Source organism: Tetrahymena thermophila (genome assembly GCF_000189635.1).
Source record: "Tetrahymena thermophila SB210 genomic scaffold scf_8254719, whole genome shotgun sequence".
In the NCBI taxonomy this organism is placed as follows: domain Eukaryota; phylum Ciliophora; class Oligohymenophorea; order Hymenostomatida; family Tetrahymenidae; genus Tetrahymena; species Tetrahymena thermophila.
The window spans coordinates 575,014-599,855 of record NW_002476484.1 but is presented as its reverse complement, the minus strand read 5'-3'; the positions used below and the strand labels follow the sequence as shown (position 1 = coordinate 599,855).

The window sequence follows — 24,842 nt, the reverse complement described above, 5'->3', positions numbered from 1 at the left end:
TAACTTCGATTAATGAATTTTAGTTTTTGATATTTAATTATTTCATTTTTATCACTAATTTCCATATTTTTCTCTTCTTCAAACCCAAATATATCATAATTCTTTTAATTTTTAAATCTCTATTTTTAGTTATTTGCTGAGATTTATTCATATCTTTTGGTAGATATTAATAAAATAGTAATTGATTATTTTATGGCAATTGACTACTCTTGTTTGTTCATTAATTTAAGATCTTTTCTTCTAGGATGAAAAAATTTTGAAATGAAATAAATGTATTTTTCATTTCTATTTAATATTATTTTTTAAATATAATTATTAAATATCAAAAGTAATTACTTTTTTAACAATTTAAGTAACTTAAAATCATCTTTAATATTTAATTTTATCATCAAATTATATTTATATATATAGCACTTCCATTAATTAGATTATTATAATAAATAATATTTTTATTATTTTTAAATTAAATAATTAATTTTTGATAGTAATTTTATTAATTATAATATTTTATTTTTATTTATATGAAATTTTAGTTGAATTCAAATAAAAATCTTAAAATTTACTTACAGTTTCTATTGAAACCTTAAATTTGAGATTTTAGAGAAATTTTGAAGTGCTTGATAAAACCAAAAATTTAAATTTTTATTTACAATATATAATCTATTAATAAATTTATGTAATTGAATTATTTTAAAAAAGAAAAGATAAAAGATGAAAAATAAATCCAAATTAAAAAAAATGTTTAAATTAGTTAAAATTAATTTCTGAAAAATAAAATTATTATTAGAATTTCTTCAATTTTTGCTTTCTTGCTTTTTTAAATCAATTTATTTGATTATTTGATCATATTTTTGTTAATATTCTTTTGCTTTTTCCTAGTCTTGCAGATCAGAATAACATTATATGACTTCTTTAATTGAATTAGCTATCTCTAAGTGATCTTTTTCATAAATTGATTAATTTATTTTTAATGATTTTAAGAAAAAGGTCAAAGAAGTTTTATAATTTTAGATACTTCTGTAAAACTCTCCTAGATTGTCTAGTGAAATTACTATGTCAGGATGATTTTTTTTAAATATTTTTTCTCTCATTTTGAGAGACTCAAGTAAATATTTTTCTGCATTTTTTTAATCCTAAAGATCTTGATAGCATACGCCTACTCTATCTAATGACGTTGCAATCGAAGGATGGTCTTTTTTATATATTCTCTTTCTCATTTATAAAGAGCTCATTAAGTTTTTTAATGCCTAGTTTTTATCTCCCATCTTTAAATAACAACTTCCAATATTGTTTAACGACGTAGCTACGCTTTCATTGTCTCCTTAGTATAATTTTTTGTCCATTTCTAGTGATTCTTCTAAAAATTTTAAAGCTTTTTCACATTCTTTAAGTCCCAAATAACAGAATCCCACATTATTTAATGAGGCAGATACATGAGGATTTGCATTTTCAAAATTACTTTTTCTAATCTGAAGTGACTCTAAATAATATCCAAGAGCTTATTAATTGTCATCTGTATCAGAATAATATGATGCTATTCCATCTAGAGATAATGCAATCTAAATATGATTTTCTGGGTAAATTAATCTTTCTATTTTTAGAGACTCTTTGAAATACTCTAAAGCTTTATCATTTTATCCATTTTATGTATAACAAGACGCAATATTATGTAAAGATTAAGCTATTTCTTGATGATTTTCTGAATAAATTCTTTTTTTTATTTCTAAGGATTTCAAAAGATGATTCAAAGCAATATCATAATCAGCAATATTTAAATAGCATAAACCTATGTTATTAAGAGTAGAAGCAACTAATGGATGATCTTCTTTATGAATTACCCTTATCATTTCAAGGCTTTCATTCAAATATTATAACGCTAATTCAAAACAACTTATATCCTTATAGTACATTCCAATATTGTTCAGAGACTAGGCTATTTCTGGGTGACTTCCTTTATATATTTATCTTCTCATAAATAGAGACTTTTCATAATAATCTAAAGCATTTCTATAATCATAAAGACTGTAATAGCAAGCTCCAATATTATTTAAAACTGTAGCAATACTTGAATTGTTTCCTTTATAAACATGCTTGCTCATTTAATAAGACTACAAGAAATATTAAAGAGCTTTTTATTAATCGTTTAATTCTCTATAGCACACACCAACATTACTATGAGAAACAGCTACATTTATATGATTACCTTTAAAAAGCTATTTTGTAAGCTTAAGTGATTTTAATTAGTACTTTAATGCTTATTAAAATTGTTTAAATTTTAGATACCTCTATCCTAAATTATTAAAAGATTTTGCTATTGAACTTAAGTCATTCTTAAAAAATGTTTTTTTCAATAAAAGACATTCAAGTTAGCATTTGAGAGCTTTTTTACTATCTCCTAAATCGGAGAAGCATTCACTAATATCTTCTTGCGCTTTGACCATCTTTTTTAAAATTTATTTTAAAGCAATTTCATTTTCCTCTATTTGTAAGAAATAATAATATATTTCATAGGTCTTCTAGTTATAATAAAGCATTAGGTCTAAGAAATACGTTATGTTTTTATTATCATCGTAAGGAAATAACTTCAAAATGTATTTGATTTTCTATAAATATTCTTGTAGAAATTCCTAACAATTACACTCGATTAGCAATTTTAAAAATTCTTCATGCAACTCCAAGCAGCTTTTTCTTTAGTCTTTTTAGTTTTAAATCATTTTTTGTTGTACTATTTGATTAAATTTTAGTACTAAAAATTCATCATCCTATTTTTTATATAATTTCAAAGCAACCTCAAACGTTTTTCCAAGCGAGTATACATCAGACTTAAAATCAATATTAGGATCATCTATAAGCTATTCAGGTGATGCATAACTAAAAGTACCACCTTTGATATTAATTTTTGAATTATCTTTTTTGATAGAAGAAATGCCAAAATCTGTAAAAACATAGTTATCTGATTTTGAAACTAGAATATTTTATGGCTTTATATCAAGATGCAAAATATTATAAATCCTAAACTAAATTAATCCATCTAATAAATCAAATATAATGCGAAGTAGCTTCATTTAATTAAACTCCTCCTTTTGTTATTCTATCAAAAATAACTCATCTTTTAAACTATATTTGCACTTCTCTAATACAAAAATGTGGATATTTTTACTAACTTAAATAACTTCTATGAATTTAATTACATTTATATTCTTTTCAAAAAGTTTCATAATACTTATTTCACTTTGAATTTCTTAATCATTCAGATCAAAGATGATCTTAAATATAAAATCTTCATAAACACCAACTTGTTTTATTTTGTATCCCTCAAAAATTATTCCTTCTCCACCTTTTGCCAAATATTAACATAAATAATAATACTTTCTTTAAAGAGCCTCAAATATGACATCCTATACTAATTAGAATTACCTAAAATGCTAATAATCCGAACACTCCATAGAATTTTAACAATTTTGACATTTGTAACATCTTATCAAATTGATATCTTTCCCTTCATTTATTTAAATAAAGTATTGTTTGTCCCAAATCTTAATTTCTTTTTGAATCAATTATTTTATTTATTACTCAACTATGTTGTAGTTTTCTTTTTACAATATTAATGTATGAATATTTTCTGTCACCTTAATTTCTTTAATCAATTTAGTTAATTTCAATTATTCTAATTATTTTATTATTTTAATTTCTTATTGATTTTCAGTATAATTAATCAAAATAAAGTATTCAGGCTAATGATTCTTGTAAAATCCCTAAAATAAATCTTGTTTATATTGTGATTTTAAGAATTCCATCAAATAGCAATTCTATTTCTCTAAAACATCTAAAATAATATTTTTTTACTCTTTAAAATTTTAGCTTAAAGTCTTATTTGAATTTTTTTCATCAAATAGTTTTATACTCCATTCTCTTGGCTTAGATGTAATTGGTATATTTTCTTCATTTAGTTCTCCTACAACAATTTTAGCTTAATTTTCATAGTCATACGGATTAAATTATTCAAATTAATAATCACTTGCTTGACTTTTTGAAGTAATTTAATTACTTTTAGCATCTTATTATTCATTAAATTTAAGATTATTACACTGATTATCTTCTATGATTTAATATTTCTATTCTTCCTTATTTTAATCTTAATTTTCAAGAGATTATAATTAGCTTTCATAATTAGTGCTTAGAGTTTCAAATTCTTTGCTTTCAATAAAAGTATGTGCTTTATTTTTATCTGACTTTTTTATGGTTAAATCATTTATATTCTTCATAGTATAATTTTCTCTTTCTTTTTGAATTTTCGTGTTATTTTCAGATGATTAAAAGCAAGGCTCTTCCATTTCTTCTTGATTTGATTCAAACGACAAATCATCTAACTAAAAAGTAAATCTAAACAATTTTTGATGCTTTTATGATTTCTTTTTAATTTTTTACTTTAGAACTCTTGGATTTATAATTCTTTATTTTTTATATTTGCTATTCATTTTTTTTTTGTTTGTTTTCGAAAGTATTTAAGATTAACTTTCTTTAAGTTATTTAATGAAAAAAGATATGCATTTTTTTATTGTTGTAAAGAAAATGAAACAAAATATGATTATTATATTAATATATTGTAATACACTCTATTTCCTCACAAATTAATAATTTTGTAAAAGTAAAAATTTTCCCCTCTTAAATTGCCAAAAAAAAAGACAAAAGAATAAAAAGAGATAATATTAAAAATAGTGATAATAATGGATTTGTAGTATATTGATTTATTTTCATCTCCTTTTTCTTTTACAGTAGGCAAATCTAGCAGATTAACAAAAAAAGGGACTATACAAGGAGCTATTTTATCAGCTTTTGTTTTGATCTTCGCAATAGGTTATTTCTCATACTTATTCCACTAGTTTGTAAATAATTAAATTGAACCAAATTACAAATCTCAAAGCTTCATAACAGAAGAGAGGATTGATATAGATTTAAGTTCTGATTTGCTTGGATTCAGATTCGAATATGAAACGAATAAAGATATATAAATTTTATAAGCATCATAGAATTAAACATATTTAGTTTTTTATGCCTACTTTTACTATATAAATGGTACCTCTTTAACTTAAACATAACTCAACATCATATAATGCACTAATCCTTAATTAGCTGGATTTTATTGTTTAGACTTTTCACCTGTTTAAAATTACACTCTAACTTTAAGTACAAAAGAAAATTTATAATCTTAAATATTCATTTATACTTATGGTTGTCTTGACATAGACTTTAATAAAAATTCTACTCCAAATAACTGCGCAAATTAAACAGAAATCAATAAAATTGTTAATGGTTTAGATTCTGGTTTCAGATTTAAACTATTTACTTCTTAGTTTAATACACAAACAAAGTAGATTTAAGTTAATTATAGAAATTATTATGTTTTTGCTTTAGGAAATTACATTTCTTCTACAACTTTAAAAGTATAAAAGCAAATTACTTCTGTAAAGTAAGGATTATTTATTTAAGAATAATCTAACTACTCATCACCTATTTCTTATGAGAAAGAAAATCAACTTTGGGATAGGGAGTACGCAATAAACAATATTAATTAGAGTGGCTATGGTATGTTTGAATTAATTATGAATGAGATTGTAGAATAAGTTGAAATTCAATACCCTACGATTCCTTCAATATTGGCATTAGTAAATAGCACAATATCTCTTTTAATGATACTAGGATATATCGGAAGAAGGTTTTCAGAAGGCAAAATAAAAAATGATTTATTTTTAATGCTGTTATAAAATGTCTATTAAGAAAAATATTTATAAATTTTAAAGTGCAACTAATTATTAGAATAAAATATTGACTCTCAATAAGAATTAGCATAATAATAGCAATAAAAATAATCTTAGTAATAATAAAATTAAGTAAATTTAATCTAATCTAAATTTAAAAATGATTAATCAGGAGTGTTTTAAGAGTAACTTGATGAAAGCTAAAGCTAAAATAAATAAATTACACTTCGAAACATTGAATTTAGGAATAAATAATTTCTTGATTAATAAAATAAATAATAAGTATATAAACAAGAAAACAAGTAGCAGCATAAAACACAATAGCTATCATTAAGTAAATAAATAGAAGAAATAAGCTAAGAATTAATTTTTTAATAAAATGTAGGTCTTGATTAAAAAAGTTCGAAAAATATTGAATTTAGTGTTTAAAGCCCAAATCATTAAATGAAAAATGCTTTTTTTAAATAGCAAATAATTTAGGATTAATCTAATTATAAATTAATTAAGTCTTTGGCTGAAGAAAAATAGACAAAAAATATAATTAAAAAAGAATTTTCCAAAAAATTAAAAATATCAAATACAAATATAATGTTAAATCAAAATGGCAATCAACATTCAAATAATTTTTAATAGTTAAAAAAATCATTAAATTATGAATTTTCAGAAAAATTATAATCTATTCTATTTAAATTTAAGTAATTTGCTTTTTTTTTCTAAATCATTCAAAAAATTTTTTATTATTAAAATATTATTTAGATTTTTTGGTAAGAAAGAGTATTTATTATCTAAAGGCTTAGATTATTAACAAAAAAAAATAATAGAAAAGCAGATATCAAAAGATTTAAATATCTTCGAATTCTACAAAGATATTTTATTTTTGAAGAAGGCTGTAATGATTTTATTAAGTAGTGAGCAATTAGCAGTCATGAAGATTATAGGTTGCTCTTCAAATTTCTTAGAGCAACCTAAAACGTTAATCAACAAGGATAATTAATTAAATAATACAGGTAAACAAATAAATTTCTTTTATATTATTTATTTTATAAAATTAATAATAGGATAATTAAATTACTTCTAAGAATAATATAAATAATTTGAGTCTGAAAATCTGTAATTTGAAAAAATTGAACAATTTATTAAGAGATGTTAATAAAATAGTTCTTTATCTGAAATAGATCAAAGATTATTATCATCTATTTGTATCTGATGTTTTACAAAAAAAAAAATCAAATAACAATTAATCAAAAAAATAAATTATTTTTAATTTAATTAACTGATTTTGAAGATAAAAATTAGTTTAATTTAATTTTCAAGGAATAAATATTTTATTTTATTGATATTGGAGTTTAATGACAAGTTTTAATAAAGATAAATACTGGTTTATTCAATATATTTTTAGATTAATAAAATATTTTTAATTTTTTTTTTTGTTAACCATGAAAGTTTCTAAAATATATTATTTATTACATATTTTGTTCATTTGTATCTATTTTAATCAGAAAATTTAAATTATAATAATAGATATTCATTATATTGTGATAGATCAATTTATATAAAGAGAGTTTTTTAAAAAAATGAAATAAATGTACACTTACTTCTATTTTTTTATTCTTAGTAAAAATAATTAATTATATTTAGTAAATAAATTAGATAAATGTATTGAAGTTTTACTTTGTCAAAAAAAATAAATCTTTGAATAATAAATGACCCTTAATAAATTAAAAATCTTTATTATTTTAAAATATCTTTAATCAAATCAAATATAATTCATTTGGTAACCTTTATTATTTGCCAAATATTCTAATTTCTCTCGCTATTATTTAAACAGATTTTGTTATTATTTTTATTTCTAAATTAATAATAATAAAGAACCTAATAGATAATAAAGATATAATGAGTTAAAAGTTTGAATTTAAATAATAATTAAAATGGCCTGTTAATTAGTTTCAATTCTAAGTAAGTGAAATTTAACAGCCTTAATAAAAGTTTAGCATAAGCAGTGAAATGAGTATTTTTTCATAGCAACATCATAATATAAGTTCATTAATTTACAGTACTGTGATAAATGATTAAACTTAACAAAAAAAAAAAAAGAAGGACAAATTGAAGAAAATTGAGGAAAGAAGCAAATAAATTTAACTTTTTTCTAAACTTATTGACGAAGGAGAAGCATGTTATGATGAATAGGCTAAAAAATAAATCAAACTAAGCTCAAAACTTTAAATTTAAAAGTATTTCACCTGCTAAAATATAAACATAAATTAATAGTTCAGAGATCATATACAAATTTATTATGGAAATATTTTAATAGACGATTAGATTAAAAAAAATAAATTAATAAGTGAAATAATTGGAGATTTAAATTAGAAAGAGGAGCATAAAAATATTTTAGGAGAATACCTTAAAAATGAATAATAATATAGTATTAGCATGAATAACAATTTTAACTAGAAATAATACTCAACTGTTTAACATATGTATTATCGTAAAGATGATACAGGCTCTGTTTCTGTTAAAACATGTATTTCACAGGATGCTAGAAGATTTGTGGTTTAAAAAATATTCTAAAAAACAACTAGGTAAACCACTGAATAATTTGAAAATTAAGTTAAATACGAAATTGATATTTTGAAATATATTAATTAATTAAACACTCTAATTACATTGCCATTTATAAAAGAAGAAATTTCCAAAGAGTCAAATCAAAGCAAGAAATATATCTTAAATATAGATTCTGGCATAAAAAACTTATTTTAAGTGAAACATTTTTATCAAACAAATAAAAAATATGTAGAATACAACGTAATTTTAGAATATGCATTTTGTTAATTATTATTAAAGTTGAATCAAATGCACAGAATTTGTAAAATAGCCCATTCTGATATTAAACCAGCAAACATAGTTATTGGATACGATCTATAATTTTATTTTATTGATTTTGGAGGATCAATATATTTAGATGATCTCAATTCTTGCAACTCATATTTGGGATTTTATACTAAATTTTATAATCTTAATTTATTTTTGGAAAAAAAAGAAAATTAGTGGAAATATTAAGAAATTATAGACTGTGATACCTCTCAGCTAATACTTTCCTTTTTGTATATGATAGATGTTGAGGATTCATATTACTAATCTTTTAAAAATGTGAATTTAGACAACTTTGAAGATTGTAAAAAAAATATAAAGCCAGAATTTAAAAGGCTAGGCAGGTATCTTTTAGGGAGTCTAATGTATATTATTTAAAAATAAAAAGATTCTAGTATAAAACCCCCAAAATAAAAAATATTCTTATTTTCTGATTTTGCTGGATAATTAACAATATCATTTAATAATTTATATGATATCAAGTATAATTAAAAAGATTAACATTATGAAGTCATTTCAGTTAATAGATTCAGCATTTAGATCATAGAAATTATAATATAAAACGAACCTAATTGCAAATTTTTAATTAATGAATAAAGTTAGATAGATTATATCATTAATAGATAAGAAGAAAGAGATAAAAGAAATATTAGCCAATATCCGAAGGTTTGTGAATTTTTTAAATTACAGTAAGAGGACATTTTATTTTTTGCAGTTACAAATCATAAATTTTACAATAAAAAATTTTTTATACATTAGTTTTTACTAGAAAATAAATAAATTCCTTTGGCTGAGTTTTAAGATGATATTCTTACTTATATTTTATAATCAATAGATAAAAAAGTATTAAGTATATATTTTAAATAAGAGTGGTTATTGATTAAAAACGAATTGATGGGTTTTGAAATAAAAGAAGAATTAGATTTATTCCAAATATGCATTGATTCTATTGACTAAGATAAAATAAAATAATTTATTACAAGCTTACAAAAAAATATACTAAATAAAAATAAATTGCAATAGATAATATTATCAATCGATTATAAATTACTGGATTTTTTTAAAGAAATAATTGATAATTTAAAAAAAGTTACTTTAAGCAAAAATAAAGAACTAGTTTTATAAATATTTCTCTATGATATAGAAGATTTATTTAAAAATAATATTAGGAATTTATAGGTTGATTTTGCAATTAATATTTATCACAAAATTAAGTAGTAAAATCTCATCTAAATTTTATATAATGAAGGATATCCTAGTAAATGTGCAAATATAATAGCTAAAATATTATTCGATGAAAATTAAGATTAAAATTTAGAGACAAACTATCATTTTCAAATAACTTAAATATAGGATAAATATATTTTCATAACATAATCAGAAATATCTTTAAATAGCTTATAGATTAGCATATTAAAAGAAACAGTTATTAAATATTTAAAATATAAGAAAAAATATGCAATCTAGCATTAAGTTTCCCAAAGCTAAATAAATAAAAACAAAAGCTATATACTTTAAAACATACTATAAAATAAAAATTAAAGAAAATAATTTGAAATATTTTTGATATCCTTTCAATAAAAAATAGAATATGATGCTAATTTAAATTATACTTGCGATTTTTTTTAAAAAATATATCTTATTTATGTTAAAAATAATATAAAAATAAGAAATAATGCTTATTTAAATTTATATTAAGAAAGTTATAAAAAATTCAATTCAGATTATGAATAAGAATTAATATCCAAGTATGTAAGCTCAAAATTGTCTAGTAAATATATAAAAAATCTAAATTTAGATTTTTCATAATTTAATTTTGAATTGGATGGAATGACAATAGAATCTCTAAAGTTTAAACTACAAAAACATTAGCTTTTTTCTTTGAAGATATAGTTTACAGATAGTCTATTTGAATACAAAACTCTCACTAATTTTCTAAAATGCATTAAATTATATAAATTTGGAAAAATCTGTTTAAATTTTTATAATATAGAATTTAAATCTATAGAAAGAATGAAAGATATTTTGGATTACTTATATTAAAATAAAATTTTGTTTTAAATTAATATTTAAGAATCAAAATTGATAGATTAAAAGGATATTAATTAATTAATTATTTAATATAGTAATAAAGATTCTATCTCTTTGCAATTCTTAAAAGAAGTTGATTTTTTTATTCACTTAATTATAGATCAATCATCAAATAATAATTTAAAAATAAAATCTCTTAATGGAATAGACCCTGAATCATGGAATAATATTAAAATATAATAGAAAAATGTTTAAGATATTGAATAAGGAGCATTTAAATGTTTTATATTTGTTTCAATTGGTTTTATTGGTATATCTTTCTTTCTTAATTCAACACATTTTTTTCTTGAAAGTTTATCTTTAACAGATGAAGATTTCGCTACAATAGTTTTCTTAAAAAATATCTTTTAGTTGATAATTTAGGCTTGTTAATAACTTCTAAGTTCTTCTTTGATGATACCTAATAGTTTTTTGATAGTAATTATTTTTTACCTGATATTATTAATTGAGACGCCTATATTTTTAGAGTTTTGTTCTGAAATGAATATTGCTTTACTTAATTTCCAACATTGTTCGATTATTTAAAGTTTAGCATCGTTTTTGTTTATTTACTATAATAAATAGCTCTGTAAATTCATAGTCATTGCAGAAACTTAAAATAATAAAATATAAGCCTAAATAATTAAAAAGGTATCTTAAAAATTAATAAAAATATAATTATTAATAAATATAATAAAAATTATTTCTGATTTATCTCTAATCATTACATTAGAATTATAGATGAATTATTAAGCTATCATAATTCAATCTCTTTTAATAGGATAATTTGTTATTTATGAAATTTTTTAAATTTATAATAAATTTAATGAGCTAACTAATAATTATAACTAATAATTATGTTGAGTGATAATTAAATATTTGTTTGTTTCATTTGAGTAATTAAAATACTATATCATTTCAATATATTAAATATTTATTCATAATTAAGGGTCATTTCAAGTTTACTTGACTTTTGAAGAATCTGGTTCAGATTCTATTAATTTTTTTCTTGAAAAAATCTTAGAAATTAATCCAAAATAAATAATTTGCCCCCCAGTATTCAGATTTTCACTTCAAAAATTCACAAAAAAAAAAAGCTAATTTTATAAATTATTAGGCAAATTATATTGAATATTTCAAATTAAAATAAAAAATTGTATTAATTTTATTATAAATTTTTTTAATAACTTTTTAATTATTATTTAAAATATTCCAATTAAGTTTTTAGTGGAATCTAAACCACTAAATTTTTAATTGGCATATTGCTATAATTGCTCTTTCAATATTTTTATTATTATGGAAAACTTTAAAAAGATTAGACTTAATCTATGGAAAATTTAAAATAAATTTAGTATATTTCTCTTTTTAGTAAAAGAAGGAAGGTTTTATTCTTAAAAATTAATAATAAAATTTATTTTAAAATATGAATAATTAAAGAATATGTATAAAGTAATACTTAAATTTTTTCTTTCAAAATATTAAATGTAATTTTTAGATATTTAAAATATCAAGACAATAAATTAAATTACTATTGATGATAACTCTAAATTATAAAATAGCCATTTTGCTATTTATAATCTAAATAAGTAAGTACAATGGTCAAATTATTTTAAACTATTGCCAGCTTTTTTTTTTATAGATTGTGTGATTTTAATGATTAAATTATTTATCAAATCCAAGAATATAGTCTTTTTAATAAGAATTTTATTGTTATTTACCATTAAAAATCCAGAAAAAATAATTAATACAGATAAGAAAGAAAAAAGAACAAATATAATTAATATTTAAAATATTCTCAATAATGGATTTGTAGGATATAGATTTGTTTTCCTCTTCTTTTTCTTTTACAGTTGGCAAATCTAATAGGCAAAGTAAAAAAGGGACTATATAAGGTGTTATATTATCCATAATTGTATTTATCTTTGCAATTGCTTATTTCTCTTACTTACTCTACCAGTTTGTAAATAATTAAATTGACCCAAACTACAAATCTCAGAGCTTCATAACAGAAGAGAGGATTGACATAAATTTAGGATCTGATTTACTAGGATTTAGATTTGAATATGATACAAATTAAGATATATAGAATTTATAGGCATCATAGAATTAAACATATTTAGTTTTTTATGCCTACTTTTACTATATAAATGGTACCTCTTTAACTTAAACATAACTTAACATCATATAATGTACTAACCCTTAATTAGCTGGATTTTATTGTTTAGATTTTTCACCTGTTTAAAACTACACTCTAACTTTAAGTACAAAAGAAAATTTATAATCTTAAGTATTCATTTATACTTATGGTTGTCTTGACATAGACTTTAATAAAAATTCTATTCCAAGTAACTGCGCTAATCAAACAGAAATCAATAAAATCGTTAATGGTGTAAATGCTGGTTTCAGATTTAAACTATTTACTTCTTAGTTTAACACATAAACAAAGCAGATTTAAGTTAATTATAGAAATGATTTTGTTTATGCTTTAGGAAATTATATCTCTTACACTACTTTAAAAGCATAAAAGCAAATAACTTCAGTAAAGTAAGGATTTTTTATTTAAAGCCAATCTAACTATTCATCACCTATTGCTTATGAGAAAGATAATCAACTTTGGGATAGGCAATACACAATAAACTCTATAAATTAGAGTGGCTATGGCATGCTTGAATTAATTATGAATGAGATTGTACAATAAGTTGAAATTCAATACCCTACAATTCCCTCAATATTAGCTTTAGTAAATAGTACTATATCTCTTTTAATGATACTTGGATATATTGGAAGAAGGTTTTCATAAAGTAAAATAAAAAATGATTTATTTTTAATGTTGTTATAAAACATTTACTAAGAAAAATATTTATAAATTTTAAAGTGCAACTAATTATTAGAATAAAATATGGACTCTCGTTAAGGATTAGCATAATTATAGTAGTAACAATAATCTTTGTTACAATAAAAAGAATAAGAAAAGTAATAAAATTAAGGAATCTTAAGTTAATCTAGATTTTAAAATGATGAGTCAGATATTTTTTAATAATAATTAGATGAAAAATAAAGCTAAAATAAATAAATTATATTTCCGCAGATAGAATTTAGGAGTAAATAAAATCTTGATTAATAATAATATAAATAATAATAATAATACAAATCTAAAAGTGAGCAGTAACTTAATAATGGACAGTTATCATAAAATAAATAAATGGAAGAATTAAGTTAAGAAATTATTATTTAATAAAATACAAGTCTTGACAAAAAAATTGCGAAAAATATTGATTTTAGTATTCAAAACTAAAATCATTAAATAAAAAATGGTTTTTTTAAGTAGCAAATGGTTTAGTATTAACCTAATTATTAATTAATGAAGTCTTTAGCTGAAGAAATATAGACAAATAATATAATTAAATAAGAATTTTTCAAAAAATAAGAAATAGCAAATTCAGATATAAAATTAAATCATAATGGTAAAAAATATTCAAATAACTTTCAAATATTAAAAAATTCATTAAATAAAAAATTTTCAGAAAAATTATAATCTATTCTATTTAGATTTAGGTAATTTACTTTATATTGATTGCTAGATCATTCAAATTATTTTATTATTAAAATTTTAATTAGATTTTTTGATAAGAAGGAGTATTTATTATCTAAAGGCTTAGATTATTAACAAAAAAAAATCATAGAAAAGCAGCTATCAAAAGATTTAAATATCTTCGAATTCTACAAAGATATTTTATTTTTGAAGAAGGCTGTTATGATTCTATTAAGCAGCGAGCAATTAGCAGCGATAAAGATTATAGGTTGCTCTTCAAATTTCTTAGAACAACCTAAAACATTAATTAATAAGGATAATTTCCTAAATAATACAGGTAAATATTTGAATTTATTTTATAATATTTATTTTAAACAATATTAGGATCATTAAATTACTTCTAAGAATAATATAATTTATTTGAGTCTGAAAATCTGTAGTTTGAAAAAATTGAACAATTTATTAAAAGATGTTAATAAAATACTTCTTTAACTGAAATAGATAAAAGATTATTGTCATCAATTTGTATCTGATTTTCTCTAAAAAAAATTAATTAAATTACAATTAATCTAAAAAATAAATTATTTTAATTTAATTAACCTATTTTTGAAGATAAAAATTATTTTAATTTAATTTTCAAGCAATATTAATACTTCATTTTATCGATACTTGGAGTCTAATGATAAATTAAATAAAGATAAATACTTGTTTATTTCAAAATAAATTTTTTGATAGTTGTATTAAAAAATGTTAACAAAATATTTATCATATATTTTTTAATTTGTTAAACACAAAAGTTTCTAAAATATTTGATATATTTATTCACATATTTTATTCATTTGTATTTATTTAACTTAAAAATTTTAATTATTATAATAGAAATTTATTACATTGTGATAAATCAATTTATAGCAATCATACAATGAGAGTTTTTTTTAAAAATGGCAATAAATGTAAATTTGTTTTTTAATATTCTAAGTGAAAATAATTAACTAAATTTAACAAATTAGATAAATCAATTAAAGTTTTGGTTTATCAAAAATCAATTTTTTGAATAATAAATAATCCTTAATAAATTAAAAATTTTTATTCTTTTATAATTTCTTTAATTAAATCTAATATATTTCATTTAGTAATCTATATTATTTGCCAAATATTCTAATTTCTGTCTCTATTCTTTAAACAGCTTTTCTCATTATTTTTATTATTAGATTTACAATAATAAATTGCCTAATAGATAAATAGAATAGGTTAAATGTTTGAATTCAATTAATAATTCGAATAGCATGTTAATTAGTTTCAATCTGAAGTAGGTGAAACTTAACAGCATTAATTAACGTTTAGAACATGCAATAAATTAGATATTTTTTTAAAGTAACATCGTAATATAAGTTCATCTATTTAAAGCCTAGCGCTGATTGATTAAACTTAACAAAAAAAAAAAATGAGTGAAAAATTGATGAAAAATGAGAAAGGAAGTAAATAAATCGGATTTTATACTAAACTTATTGGCGAAAAAGAAGCATGTTATGAAGGATAGGTTAAAAATTTAGGCAAAATAAACTCCAATCTTTAAATTTAAAAGTATTTTATTTGCTAAATTATAAATAAAAATTAATAGTTCAAAGATCATATATAAATTTATAATGGAAAAGCATAAATAGATAATAAAATTGTGAGAAATAAATTAATTTGTGAAATAATTGGCGATTTAAATTAGTTTTAGCAGCAAGAAAATATAATAGGAGAATCCATTAAAAATGAATAATATAGTATTTGTATGACTAACAATTTCAACACTAAATAATACTATACTGTTTAACATTTATATTATCGTAAAGATGACACATGTTCTGTTTCTGTTAAAACATGTATTTCATAGGATTCTAAAAAATTTGTAGTTTTAAAAATATTAGAAAAAACATCTAGGCAAACAACAGAATAATTTGAAAATTAAGTTTAATACGAAATTGATATTTTAAAATATATTAATAAATCAAACACTCTAATAACATTACCATTTATTAAAGAAGAAATTTTATAAGAGCCTAATCAACAAAGCAAGGTGTATATTTTAAATATAGATTCTGGCATAAAAAACTTATTTTAAGTGAAACATTTCTATCTTGCAAATAAAAACTATGAAGAATACAATGTAATATTAGAGTATGCATTTTGTTAATTATTATTTAAATTGAATCAAATGCACAGAGTTTGTAAAATAGCCCATTCTGATATTAAACCAGGAAACATAGTTATTGGATACGACCTATAATTTTACTTTATTGATTTTGGTGCATCAATATATTTAGATAATCACAATTCATGCAACTAATATTTGAGATCTTATACTAAATCTTTTAATCTTAATTTATTTTTGCAAAATAAATAAAATTAATGGAAATATTAAGAAATTATAGATTGTGATACTTCTCAGCTAATACTTTCTTTTTTGTATATGATAGATGTTGAGGATTCATATTATAAAAATTTTTAAAATGTGAATTTAAACAATTTTGAAGATTGCAAAAAAAATATAAAACCTGAATTTAAAAGACTAGGAAAGTATCTTTTAAATAGTCTAAAGTATATTATTTAAAAATAAAAAGATTCTAGTACAAAACCTCCAAAATAAAAAATATTCTTATTTTCTGATTTTGGTGGATAATTAACAAGGATATTTAATAATTTACATGATATCAAGTATAATTAAAAAGATTAACATTATGAAGTTATTTCAGTTAATAGATTCAGTATATAGATCATAGATATTATAATATAAAACGATCCTAATTGCAAATTTTTATTTAATGAATATAGTTAGATAGATTATATCGTTGATAAAGAAAAAGAAAGAGAAAAAAGAAATATTAGCTAATATCCGAAGGTTTGTGAATTTTTTAAATTTTAGTAATAAGATATTTTATGTTTTGCAGTGACAAATTATAAATTTAGCAATAAAAAAATTTTTATACACTAGTTTTTAATAGAAAATAAATAAATTCCTATGGTGCTGTTTTAAGATGATGTTTTTGGTTATATTGTATAATCTATAGATAAAAAACTACTTAGTATTTATTTTAAATAAGAATTTTTATTTATTGAAGACTAATTAATGGGTTTTGAAATAAAAGAAGAATTGGATTTACTTCAAATATGCTTTGATTCTATTGATTAAAACAGAATAAATAAAATTATTAAAAGTTTAGAGATAAAAATATAAATGTAAAGTAGATTACAATAGATAGTATTATTAATTGATTATAAATTACTATTTTTTTTAAAAAAAATAATTGATAATTTAAGAATAGTTACTTAAAGCAAAAATAAAGAACTAGTTTTTAAAATATTTATTAATAATATTGAAAATTTATTTTAATATGACATAATGAGTTTATCGGTTGATTTTGCAGTTAATATTTAGCAATAAATTGAGTTGTAAAATCTAATCTAAATTTTATTATAAAAAGAATATCCGAGAAATTGCAAATACATTTTATTAGATGGAAATTATGATTAAAATCTAGAAACAAGCCATCCTTTTCCAATTAATTAAATATATAACAAATATTTTTTAATAACATTATAATAGGAAATATCTTTAAATGGCTTACAGAGTAGCCTATTAAAAGAAACATCTATTCAATATTTCGAAAATAAGAAAAAATAAATAAGCTAAAATTAAGCTTCCTTAATCTAAATAAATAAGAATAACAGCTTAATACTTAAAAACATATTATCAAACAAAAATTACAAAAAATAATTTTAAATATTTTTGATATCCTTTCAAGAAAATAAAAAATAAGATGTTAATTTAAGTTATACTTGTAAATTGTTTTAAAATATACATCTTTTTTAAGGCAAAAAAAATGTAAAAGTAAGAAATAATACTTATTTAAAATTTAATTAAGAATCTAAAAGAAAATTCAATACAGACTTTGAATAATAATTGATATTTGGATATGTTAATTCAAAGTTGTCTGGCAAATTTATCAAGAATTTAGATTTTAATTTCTCTTTTTTTAATTTTAAAATGGAAAAAATGACAGTAGAATCTTTAAAGTCTAAAATTCAAAAATACTAATTTCTTTCTTTGAAGATATTGTTTAGAGATAGTCTATTTGATTACAAAACTCTTATTAATTTTTTAAAGTGCTTTAAATTATTTACATTTGGAAAAATCTATTTAGATTTTCAAAATATTGAATTTAAATCTATAAAAGGAATTCAAGCTATTTTGGACTTCTTATATTCAAATAAAATTTTATTTTAAATTAGTATTTAAAAATCTAAATTGATGAATTAAAAAGATAATTTATTAGTAATTCAATATGGTAATAATTATTATATCCCTTTGAAATTCTTAAAAGAAGATGGTTGCTTGCTCAACTTAATTATAGATCAATCATCAAATAATAGTTTAATAATAAAATTACTTAATGGATTACACCCTGAGTTATGGAATTTTATTTAAATGAAATTGGAAAATCAAGAAGATATTGATTTTTTTTTAAAATAGTCAAAAAAGAACCAGGTTGTACTTAATGCTTTTTTTTTATTTATTATTTTTATATCAGAATTTATTAACTAGCGATTGCTTATCAACAATATCAGAAGATTATATAACTAATTATAATAGTGGATAATTATCAATTTTGTATGTTTAATATATTCTAAGCTCTACAATGCTATAAGATAAAGATCCTTAGAATCTTTTTAAATTAGTTATTTTTTTACTAATCTGAGTTTTAAATTTTGAAATATTTACAAATTTTATTGATGATTTTAAATAAATTTAACTTAATCTTCAATATTGTTAGATTATATTAAGTTTATTATCTTTTTTGCTTGTTAATTACAATAAATAACGCTGTAAATTTATAGTTATTGTAGAAGCTTAAAAAAATAGAAAATAAGCCGAAAAGTATAGAAAGACATCTAAAAGACTTTTAATAATACCATTATTAATCAATATAATAGTAATAATTTTTAATTTATATCTAATCATTACAGACAGACTTTAGGTGGATTAACAATCTATCATAGTTTCGTTTTATTTTATAGGATAATTAGTTATTTTTGAAACTATTAATATTTATAAAAACTTTAATGAGCTAACTAATAATTATGGTGGTTGATAATTAAATATAAGTTTTATTTAAGTAATTACATATATTTTTTTAAAAGTAACCCTTGTATTTGTATTTAATGTATATTTTATAAAAACTAAAATTAAAAATTTAATAGAAAAATCATAAAGATCGATATAATTAAATTATAAATATTATTAATTAAATTCTATTATAAAATTATTTATTTTTATATAAATAATGTTGAAATGCATCAGCAATTCAAAAAAATAGTGATCCCAATTCACTAAATTTTTGAATGGCATTTAGCTATTAATATTTTGATTAAAAACCTTTAAAACTCTTTTTTATTAATTTTTTTGTTATATTTGAATAGAGCAATGTTTAAAGTATAATCTTTGTACTTTTGTTTTAAATTAAATAAGTTTTTTCCTAAAATATACCTCTGATTGATAATTCGTGAGCACCACTATAGATAAGTGTATAAAAGGCATACTTGTCGAAAAAAATAAATCTTTGAGCAATAAATAATCCTTAATAAATTAAAAATCTTAATTCTTTTATAATTTATTTAATTAAATCAAATATTATTCATTTGGCAACCTATTTTATTTATTAAATATTCTAATTTCTATCTCTATTCTTTTAACTGCTTTTTGATTATTTTTATTACTAATTAATGATAATAAAGCACCTAATAGATAAAAAAATAGAATGAGTTCAATGTTTGAATTTAAATAATAATTAAAATGGCCTTTTAACTAGTTTCAATTTGAAGTAAGTGGAAATTAATAGCCTTAATTAACATATAGCATAAGCAATGAAACGAGCATTTTTTCATCGCAAGATTATAAAATAAGTCCATCAACATACAGTACTGCGCTAAATGATTAAACTTAACAAAAAAAGAAGGAAAAATTGAAGAAAATTGAGGAAAGATGCAAATAAATTGAACTTTATGCTAAATTTATTGATGAAGAAGAACCATGTGATGAAGAATAGGTTAAAAAATAAAGCAAACCAAACTCAAAACTTTAAATTTAAAAGTATTTCACCTGCTAAAATATAAACATAAATTAATAGTTCAGAGATCATATACAAATTTATTATGGAAATATTTTAATAGACGATTAGAATATGAAAAATAAATTAATAAGTGAAATAGTTGGAGATTCTAATTAGTAAGAGGAGCATAAAAATATTTTAGGAGAATACATTTAAAATGAATAATATAATATTATCATGAATAACCATTTCAGCACTAGAAAATACTTTACTATTTAACGTTTATATTATCGTAAAGATGATACATGTTCTGTTTCTGTTAAAACATGTATTTCACAGGATGCTAAAAGATTTGAGGTTTAAAAAATATTTGAAAAAACATCTAGGCAAACCATAAAATAATTTGAAAATTAAGTATAATATGAAATCGATATTTTGAAATTAATTAATTAATCAAACACTCATATAACATTACCATTTATTAAAGAAGAAATTTCATAAGAGTCAAATCAAAGCAAGAAATATATCTTAAATATAGATTCTGGCATAAAAAATTTATTGTAAGTGAAACATTTCTATCAAACAAATAAAAAATATGTAGAATACAATGTAATATTAGAGTATGCGTTTTGTTAATTATTATTAAAGTTAAATCAAATGCATAGAGTTTGTAAAATAGCCCATTCTGATATTAAACCAGCAAACATAGTTATTGGATATGATCTATAATTTTACTATATTGATTTTGGGGCATCAATATATTTAAATGATCTCAATTCCTGCAACTCATATTTGGGATTTTGTACTACACATTATAATCTTAATTTATTTTTGGAAAAAAAATAAAATGAGTGGAAATATGAAGAAATTATAGACTGTGATACATCTCAGCTAATACTTTCCTTTATGAATATGATAGATGTTGAGGATTCATATTATAAACATTTTAAAAATGTAAATTTAGACAATTTTGAATAATATAGAAAAAATATAAAGCCAGAATTTAAAAGACTAGGAAAGTATCTTTTAAGAAGTCTAATGTATATTATTTAAAAATAAGAAGATCCTAGTGCAATTCCCCCAAAATAAAAGATATTCTTATTTTCTGATTTTGCTGAATAATTAACAAAGAAATTTAATAGTTTATATGATATCAAGTATAATTAAAAATATTAACATTATGAAATCATTTCAATTAATACATTCAGCATTTAGATTATAGAGATTATAATATAAAACGAACCAAATTGCAAATTTTTAATTAATAAAAAAAGTTAGATAGATTATATTGTTGATAAAGAAAAAGAAAGAGATAAAAGAAATATTAGCTAATATCCGAAGGTTTGTGAATTTTTCTAATTATAGAAAGAAGACATTTTATATTTTGCAGTGACAAATCATAAATTTTACAATAAAAAAATTTTTTTATATTAGTTTTTACTAGAAAATAAAAAAATTCCTATGGCAGAGTTTTAAAATGATATTCTTACTTATATTGTATAATAAATAGATAAAAAACTATTAACTATATATTTTAAATAAGAGTCTTCAAAAATTAAAAACTAATTAATGGGTTTTGAAATAAAAGAGGAATTAGATCTATTCCAAATCTGCTTTGATTCTATTGACTAAGATAAAATAAAATAATTTATTTTTATGTTACAAATATTCATGCTAAATAAAAATAAATTGCAGTAGATAATATTATTAATCGATTATAAATTACTGGGTTTTTTTATAAAAATAATTGAAAATTTAAAAAAAGTTACTTTAAGCAAAAATAAAGAACTTGTTTTATAAATATTTCTCAATGATATTGATAAATTATTCAAAAATAACATTTAGAATTTATAGGTTGATTTTGCAGTTAATATTTAGCAAAAAATTAATTAGTAAAATCTCATCAAACTTTTATATAACGAAGAATATCCTAGAAAATGTACAAATTTAATAGCTAAAATATTATTAGATGAAAATTAAGATTAGAATTTAGAGACAAACTATACTTTTCAAATAACTTAAATATTTGATAGATATATTTTAATAACAAAATCATAAATTTCTTTAAATAGCTTATAAGTTAGCATATTAAAAGAAACAGCAATTAAATATTTAGAATATAAGAATAAATATGCAATCTAGCATTAAACTTTCAAAAGCTAAATAAATAAGAACAAAAGCTATATACTCTAAAAAATACTATAAAATTAAAATTAAAGAAAAAATTTTTAAGTATTTTTGATATCCTTTCAATAAAAAATAGAATTAGATGCTAATTTAAATTATAATTGCAATTTGTTTTAAAAAATTTATCTTTTTTAAGTTAAAAAAAGTATAAAAATAAGAAATAATGCTTATTTAAATTTATATTAAGAAACTCTAATAAAATTCAATTCAAATTATGAATAAGAATTGATATTCAGATATGTAAGTTCAAAATTATCTGGTAAATTTATAAAAAATCTAAATTTAGATTTTTCATAATTTAATTTTGAATTGGATGAAATTACTATAGAATCTCTAAAGCTTAAATTACAAAAATATTAGCTTTTTTCTTTGAAGATATAGTTTACAGATAGTCTATTTGAATACTAAACTCTAATTAATTTTCTAAAATGCATTAAATTATATAAATTTGGAAAAATCTGTGTAAATTTTAAAAATATAGAATTTAAATCTATAGAAAGAATGAGAGATATTTTGGATTACTTATATTAAAATAAAATTTTGTTTTAAATTAATATTTAAGAATCAAAATTGATAAATTAAAAGGATATTAATAAATTAATTATTTAATTTGGTAATAAAGATCATATCTCTTTGCAATTCTTAAAAGAAGTTGATTGTTTTATCCACTTAATTATAGATCAATCATCAAACAATAACTTAAAAATAAAATCACTTAATGAATTTGATCCTGAAACTTGGAATATTATTAAATTTTAATAGGAAAGTGATCAATTGTAATTTTTTAGATATGCTATTATATCAATCTGTTTTTTCCTCCCCTTTTTATTTCTTTGTTTGATCATTTCTACTGGTGATTTTAACTTAGATAAAATACCAGATGAAATTGAAAAAACTTTTAATAATCATCTGTAATTAATAATTTAGTGTAGTTAATATTTACTAAGTTCTTTTTTGCTATAAAATATATAATCTTGGAGAATTTATTATTTACTTTTTTTATTACTGCTCTTATTAGATATAATTATATTCAACATTTTTGGTTATTATTTTAACAAGGTTTAACTTAATCTTCAATATTGTTAGATTATTTAAAGTTTAGCATCATTTTTGCTTATTTACTACAATAAACAGCAATGTAAATTCACAGTTATTATAGAAACTTAAAAGAATAGAATATAATCCTAATTTATTAGAAAGGCATCTTAAATAATAGTGATAATACAATTATTAATCAATATAATAGTAATTATTCTTGATGTATATGTAATCATTACATATGAACTTTAGGTGAATAAAGAAGCTATCGTACTTTCATTTTTTTTAATAGGATAATTTATAATTTGTGAAGTTTTTAATATTTATAATGAATTTAATAAGTTAACATATCATCATATTTTTTGATAATTAAATATTAGTTTTATTAATGTAACATCACTTCAAAATATCTTTCTTTTTTAAAAATTTATTCATAACTAAAGGTTGGTTTGACTTGACTTGACTTTTGAAGAATCTGGTTGAGATTCAAATAAAAATTTATTAACTCTAGTTGAAAACAAAATTCAAAAAATAAAATAATATGAATTAATTATTTCAAGTTTTATTCTTTTTTAATGAGTTGACTAGAGTTAAAATAAAATTCAACTACAATATATAAAAAAATGAATCACAAATATTTTAAATCCTATGAAAAATAAAGGTTAAACAATTTTTTTTTTTGAATTTGATCAATATTAATTGACAGTGTTTAACCAGAAGCAGCAAATATGTGCTCAGACTCAAAAATAGTCACTTAAATATTCACTGTAGCTAACAATAAACAATAATTGTCATTCTTTTTATTATATGATAAAATTTAAATTAATTTTATGAGTCCTTAAAGTAAATTATAGCTAAATGCTTCTCTTAAATTTAGTGAAGTAGTATCACTATTTTTTAGAAAGGCCTTTATTTTATAATAATTGTTTATAGTATTAATAACTTTTATTTATATTAATCTTTATGATTTTTCTATTAATTTTTTAATTTTAGCCTTTTTTAAAAAATTTTATTCAAATTGTAGCCAGATAAACCACAGAAGAATTTGAATATTAAGTTTAATACGAAATTGATATTTTGAATTATATAAATTTGCCAAATACTCTTATAACATTACCATTTATTAAAGAAGAAATTTTATAAGAGCCTTATCAAAGCAAGATGTATATCTTAAATATAGGTTCTGGCATAAAAAACTTATTTTAAGTGAAATATTTATATCTTGCAAATAAAAACTATGAAGAATACAACTTAATATTAGAGTATGCATTTTGTTAATTACTATTTAAGTTG

At 20.0% G+C, this 24,842-nt stretch overlaps 10 protein-coding genes across 10 annotated transcripts; 9 read left to right on the top strand and 1 right to left on the bottom strand. All coding sequences in view use genetic code 6, as the record gives it.

The window, feature by feature from the left end:
* Nucleotides 1-794: 794 nt before the first annotated feature.
* On the bottom strand, nt 795-4,478 carry TTHERM_00391230 (tetratricopeptide repeat protein; the record flags this gene model as incomplete). Its single annotated transcript, XM_001011798.2, has 1 exon — nt 795-4,478. One exon carries the CDS (start codon nt 4,476-4,478, stop codon nt 795-797), a length of 3,684 nt encoding a protein of 1,227 aa, XP_001011798.2.
* A 249-nt stretch (nt 4,479-4,727) lies between these two features.
* On the top strand, nt 4,728-6,966 carry TTHERM_00391240 (AMP-binding enzyme family protein; the record flags this gene model as incomplete). Its single annotated transcript, XM_001011799.3, has 3 exons — nt 4,728-6,454; nt 6,516-6,766; nt 6,818-6,966. The coding sequence occupies 3 exons, from the start codon at nt 4,728-4,730 to the stop codon at nt 6,964-6,966; spliced, it is 2,127 nt and encodes a 708-aa protein (XP_001011799.2).
* A 2,133-nt stretch (nt 6,967-9,099) lies between these two features.
* TTHERM_000391239 (transmembrane protein, putative) lies at nt 9,100-9,507 on the top strand (the record flags this gene model as incomplete). Its single annotated transcript, XM_012796523.1, has 1 exon — nt 9,100-9,507. One exon carries the CDS (start codon nt 9,100-9,102, stop codon nt 9,505-9,507), a length of 408 nt encoding a protein of 135 aa, XP_012651977.1.
* Nucleotides 9,508-9,521: 14 nt separating this feature from the next.
* TTHERM_000391238 (transmembrane protein, putative) lies at nt 9,522-11,407 on the top strand (the record flags this gene model as incomplete). Its single annotated transcript, XM_012796522.1, has 2 exons — nt 9,522-11,286; nt 11,349-11,407. 2 exons carry the CDS (start codon nt 9,522-9,524, stop codon nt 11,405-11,407), a joined length of 1,824 nt encoding a protein of 607 aa, XP_012651976.1.
* A 1,091-nt stretch (nt 11,408-12,498) lies between these two features.
* TTHERM_000391237 (AMP-binding enzyme family protein) lies at nt 12,499-14,762 on the top strand (the record flags this gene model as incomplete). Its single annotated transcript, XM_012796521.1, has 6 exons — nt 12,499-13,437; nt 13,589-13,670; nt 14,108-14,161; nt 14,222-14,252; nt 14,316-14,566; nt 14,614-14,762. 6 exons carry the CDS (start codon nt 12,499-12,501, stop codon nt 14,760-14,762), a joined length of 1,506 nt encoding a protein of 501 aa, XP_012651975.1.
* A 911-nt stretch (nt 14,763-15,673) lies between these two features.
* Nucleotides 15,674-16,464, top strand: TTHERM_00391260 (hypothetical protein; the record flags this gene model as incomplete). Its single annotated transcript, XM_001011801.2, has 3 exons — nt 15,674-15,769; nt 15,851-16,384; nt 16,441-16,464. 3 exons carry the CDS (start codon nt 15,674-15,676, stop codon nt 16,462-16,464), a joined length of 654 nt encoding a protein of 217 aa, XP_001011801.2.
* Nucleotides 16,465-17,617: 1,153 nt separating this feature from the next.
* Nucleotides 17,618-19,367, top strand: TTHERM_000391259 (transmembrane protein, putative; the record flags this gene model as incomplete). The annotated part of the gene is made up of 2 exons (XM_012796520.1): nt 17,618-18,890; nt 18,976-19,367. 2 exons carry the CDS (start codon nt 17,618-17,620, stop codon nt 19,365-19,367), a joined length of 1,665 nt encoding a protein of 554 aa, XP_012651974.1.
* A 666-nt stretch (nt 19,368-20,033) lies between these two features.
* On the top strand, nt 20,034-20,763 carry TTHERM_00391270 (hypothetical protein; the record flags this gene model as incomplete). Its single annotated transcript, XM_001011802.2, has 2 exons — nt 20,034-20,652; nt 20,711-20,763. The coding sequence occupies 2 exons, from the start codon at nt 20,034-20,036 to the stop codon at nt 20,761-20,763; spliced, it is 672 nt and encodes a 223-aa protein (XP_001011802.2).
* Nucleotides 20,764-21,243: 480 nt separating this feature from the next.
* On the top strand, nt 21,244-21,717 carry TTHERM_000391269 (hypothetical protein; the record flags this gene model as incomplete). The annotated part of the gene is made up of 1 exon (XM_012796519.1): nt 21,244-21,717. The coding sequence occupies one exon, from the start codon at nt 21,244-21,246 to the stop codon at nt 21,715-21,717; it is 474 nt and encodes a 157-aa protein (XP_012651973.1).
* Nucleotides 21,718-21,995: 278 nt separating this feature from the next.
* Nucleotides 21,996-23,167, top strand: TTHERM_000391268 (transmembrane protein, putative; the record flags this gene model as incomplete). The annotated part of the gene is made up of 2 exons (XM_012796518.1): nt 21,996-23,053; nt 23,134-23,167. The coding sequence occupies 2 exons, from the start codon at nt 21,996-21,998 to the stop codon at nt 23,165-23,167; spliced, it is 1,092 nt and encodes a 363-aa protein (XP_012651972.1).
* Between the last annotated feature and the right edge of the window lie 1,675 nt (nt 23,168-24,842).